This window comes from Glycine max, chromosome 4 (genome assembly GCF_000004515.6).
Source record: "Glycine max cultivar Williams 82 chromosome 4, Glycine_max_v4.0, whole genome shotgun sequence".
Classification (NCBI taxonomy): Eukaryota; Viridiplantae; Streptophyta; class Magnoliopsida; order Fabales; family Fabaceae; genus Glycine; species Glycine max.
Window position 1 is genome coordinate 41,250,097 of NC_016091.4, and position 1,879 is coordinate 41,251,975.

At 32.3% G+C, this 1,879-nt stretch overlaps 1 protein-coding gene across 1 annotated transcript; it reads right to left on the reverse strand.

The window, feature by feature from the left end:
* Positions 1-882: 882 nt before the first annotated feature.
* Positions 883-1,533, reverse strand: LOC100785967 (mini zinc finger protein 3). Its single transcript, XM_003522278.4, has one exon. It carries the CDS (start codon positions 1,151-1,153, stop codon positions 884-886), a length of 270 nt encoding a protein of 89 aa, XP_003522326.1. The 5' UTR covers positions 1,154-1,533; the 3' UTR covers position 883.
* Positions 1,534-1,879: the final 346 nt, after the last annotated feature.

Genomic DNA, 1,879 nt, shown 5'->3' on the forward strand with positions numbered 1-1,879 from the left:
CATCATATATAAATGGGGGTGAACCAGAAAACCATATTAATTTATACTATTTAAATTATACACAAACATTTTATTTCAGTGGAATTATATATATACTGCTGTCAATCTATGTGTATGCAAAGATTGATCAACTTTGATTGTATATACAGCTAGCATGACTATATATATATATATGTCAAAATATACAGTTAGGATGGTAAATATACAATCAGAAACAAAATTGGACAGCTCACACAAACTACAATACAATTGCAGAAGGCTTTAATTCCAAAAGCAAAACATATCATTATTATTAAGATCCATATCATAAATATGAGGAATCATATGACTTTAGGTTAAGTTCTATATGGTAATTAATAATGTAATATACCAGTGAAAACAATATATCTCTTTAAATTCTCAGTTCCTCAATCATCATCAGATTGATTAATTGATTAGTCACTCACCATATCGCCTTAATCGTCTGAGATTCATAACCGACCTTGTAGAAAAAAAAATGTTACTAGGATAAAAAATGGAAAGAGATAGAAGAAAAAGAATTGGAAGCTGGGGGAAAAGAAGAATATATAGAAAGCCAGGATATATATATATATATATATATATATATATATATATATATATATATATATATATATATATATATATATATATATATATATATATAACATTAATTCCAAAACACAAACCATGAAGCTTAATTAAAATTTTCTTTTACAAGAATAATTCCTCTGTTGGTAATCAATCATTGATCCACGCTTACAAGAACACAAATGAAAGAAATTAAATATGGAAAGAAAAAAGAAAGAAAAATCCAATCACCAGTTAACTAATTTGATACACAAACTCTTCTCATTCTATTTTTTATCATCCCTTTTTTTTTTCTTTAGCGACCAGAATTAGGAGGAGAGTACTCACAAACTACTTCAGTATTCACTTCCCTTCTGTGAAAGTTCCTGTGGCAGCCACAAGCAGCACATGTAAGTGCCCCACCAGCACCTTCCCCTGTACTAGCCATGAATTCCCTGCAACCATCAACAGCATACCCTCCAATATTTGCTGCATGATTCTTCTGGCACTCACCATATCTTATGTTTCTCATCACTGAAGATGAAGTGTTGGCCACACTTTTCACCACCACCTGTCTCTTCTTCATGCTTGACCACACAAACCCTAATCAACTTGATCTAAAATTTGTCTATATTTGACTTACTGTTAATGTGTATATTTTGGGCTCCAATCAGTTTATTGTTTCACCCACAAATATATGTAGCCCCAACAAATCAGATTGCTGGATGATGATTACACTAGAGATAGCTCTAGCTCTACTTATATACACATATGAGTCAGTGCTTGCTGGTGGTGACTAACCCTAACCCTAGTGTGTGTTTGTGTAAATTTGTGAGTGGCTTGTTTGGGTAAAGCACTAGGAACAAAAGATGGAAATAAAAGGTCATGATGGTTCTTGAGGTATTGAGCAGCCTTATTTTACCAACTTTTTGGTGCTCATGTATTTCAACTTGGGAGTATAAGGACACGCACATGGGAACACTTGGTCCCTAAAGTATTAAGATAGGGACTTACATGATCAATTCTAATTAAAATTACATGTATTGTATTTTTACCTCTCACAACTATATATGAAAACAATGGAAAAGGAAGATGAGATGACGAAAGAGAGAATAATACACATGTTATATTTTTATTCGAGAACAAGATCACTAGCATGTACACAACTTTATCCAATTAAGTTTTTTTTTTGTCTAAAGTATTATTGTTTTCTTGGCCAATGAGGGCACAACACGTCATCCCAAGAGGAAATGGTGGGGTTCTTAGTTGGTTATGATGCTAGAGAAAGGTAGAAGTATGTTTACACAATGAT

Bases quoted from the DNA above. Each gene is read 5' to 3' on its own strand.
- LOC100785967 (XM_003522278.4), bottom strand. From the start codon at position 1,153: ATGAAGAAGAGACAGGTGGTGGTGAAAAGTGTGGCCAACACTTCATCT.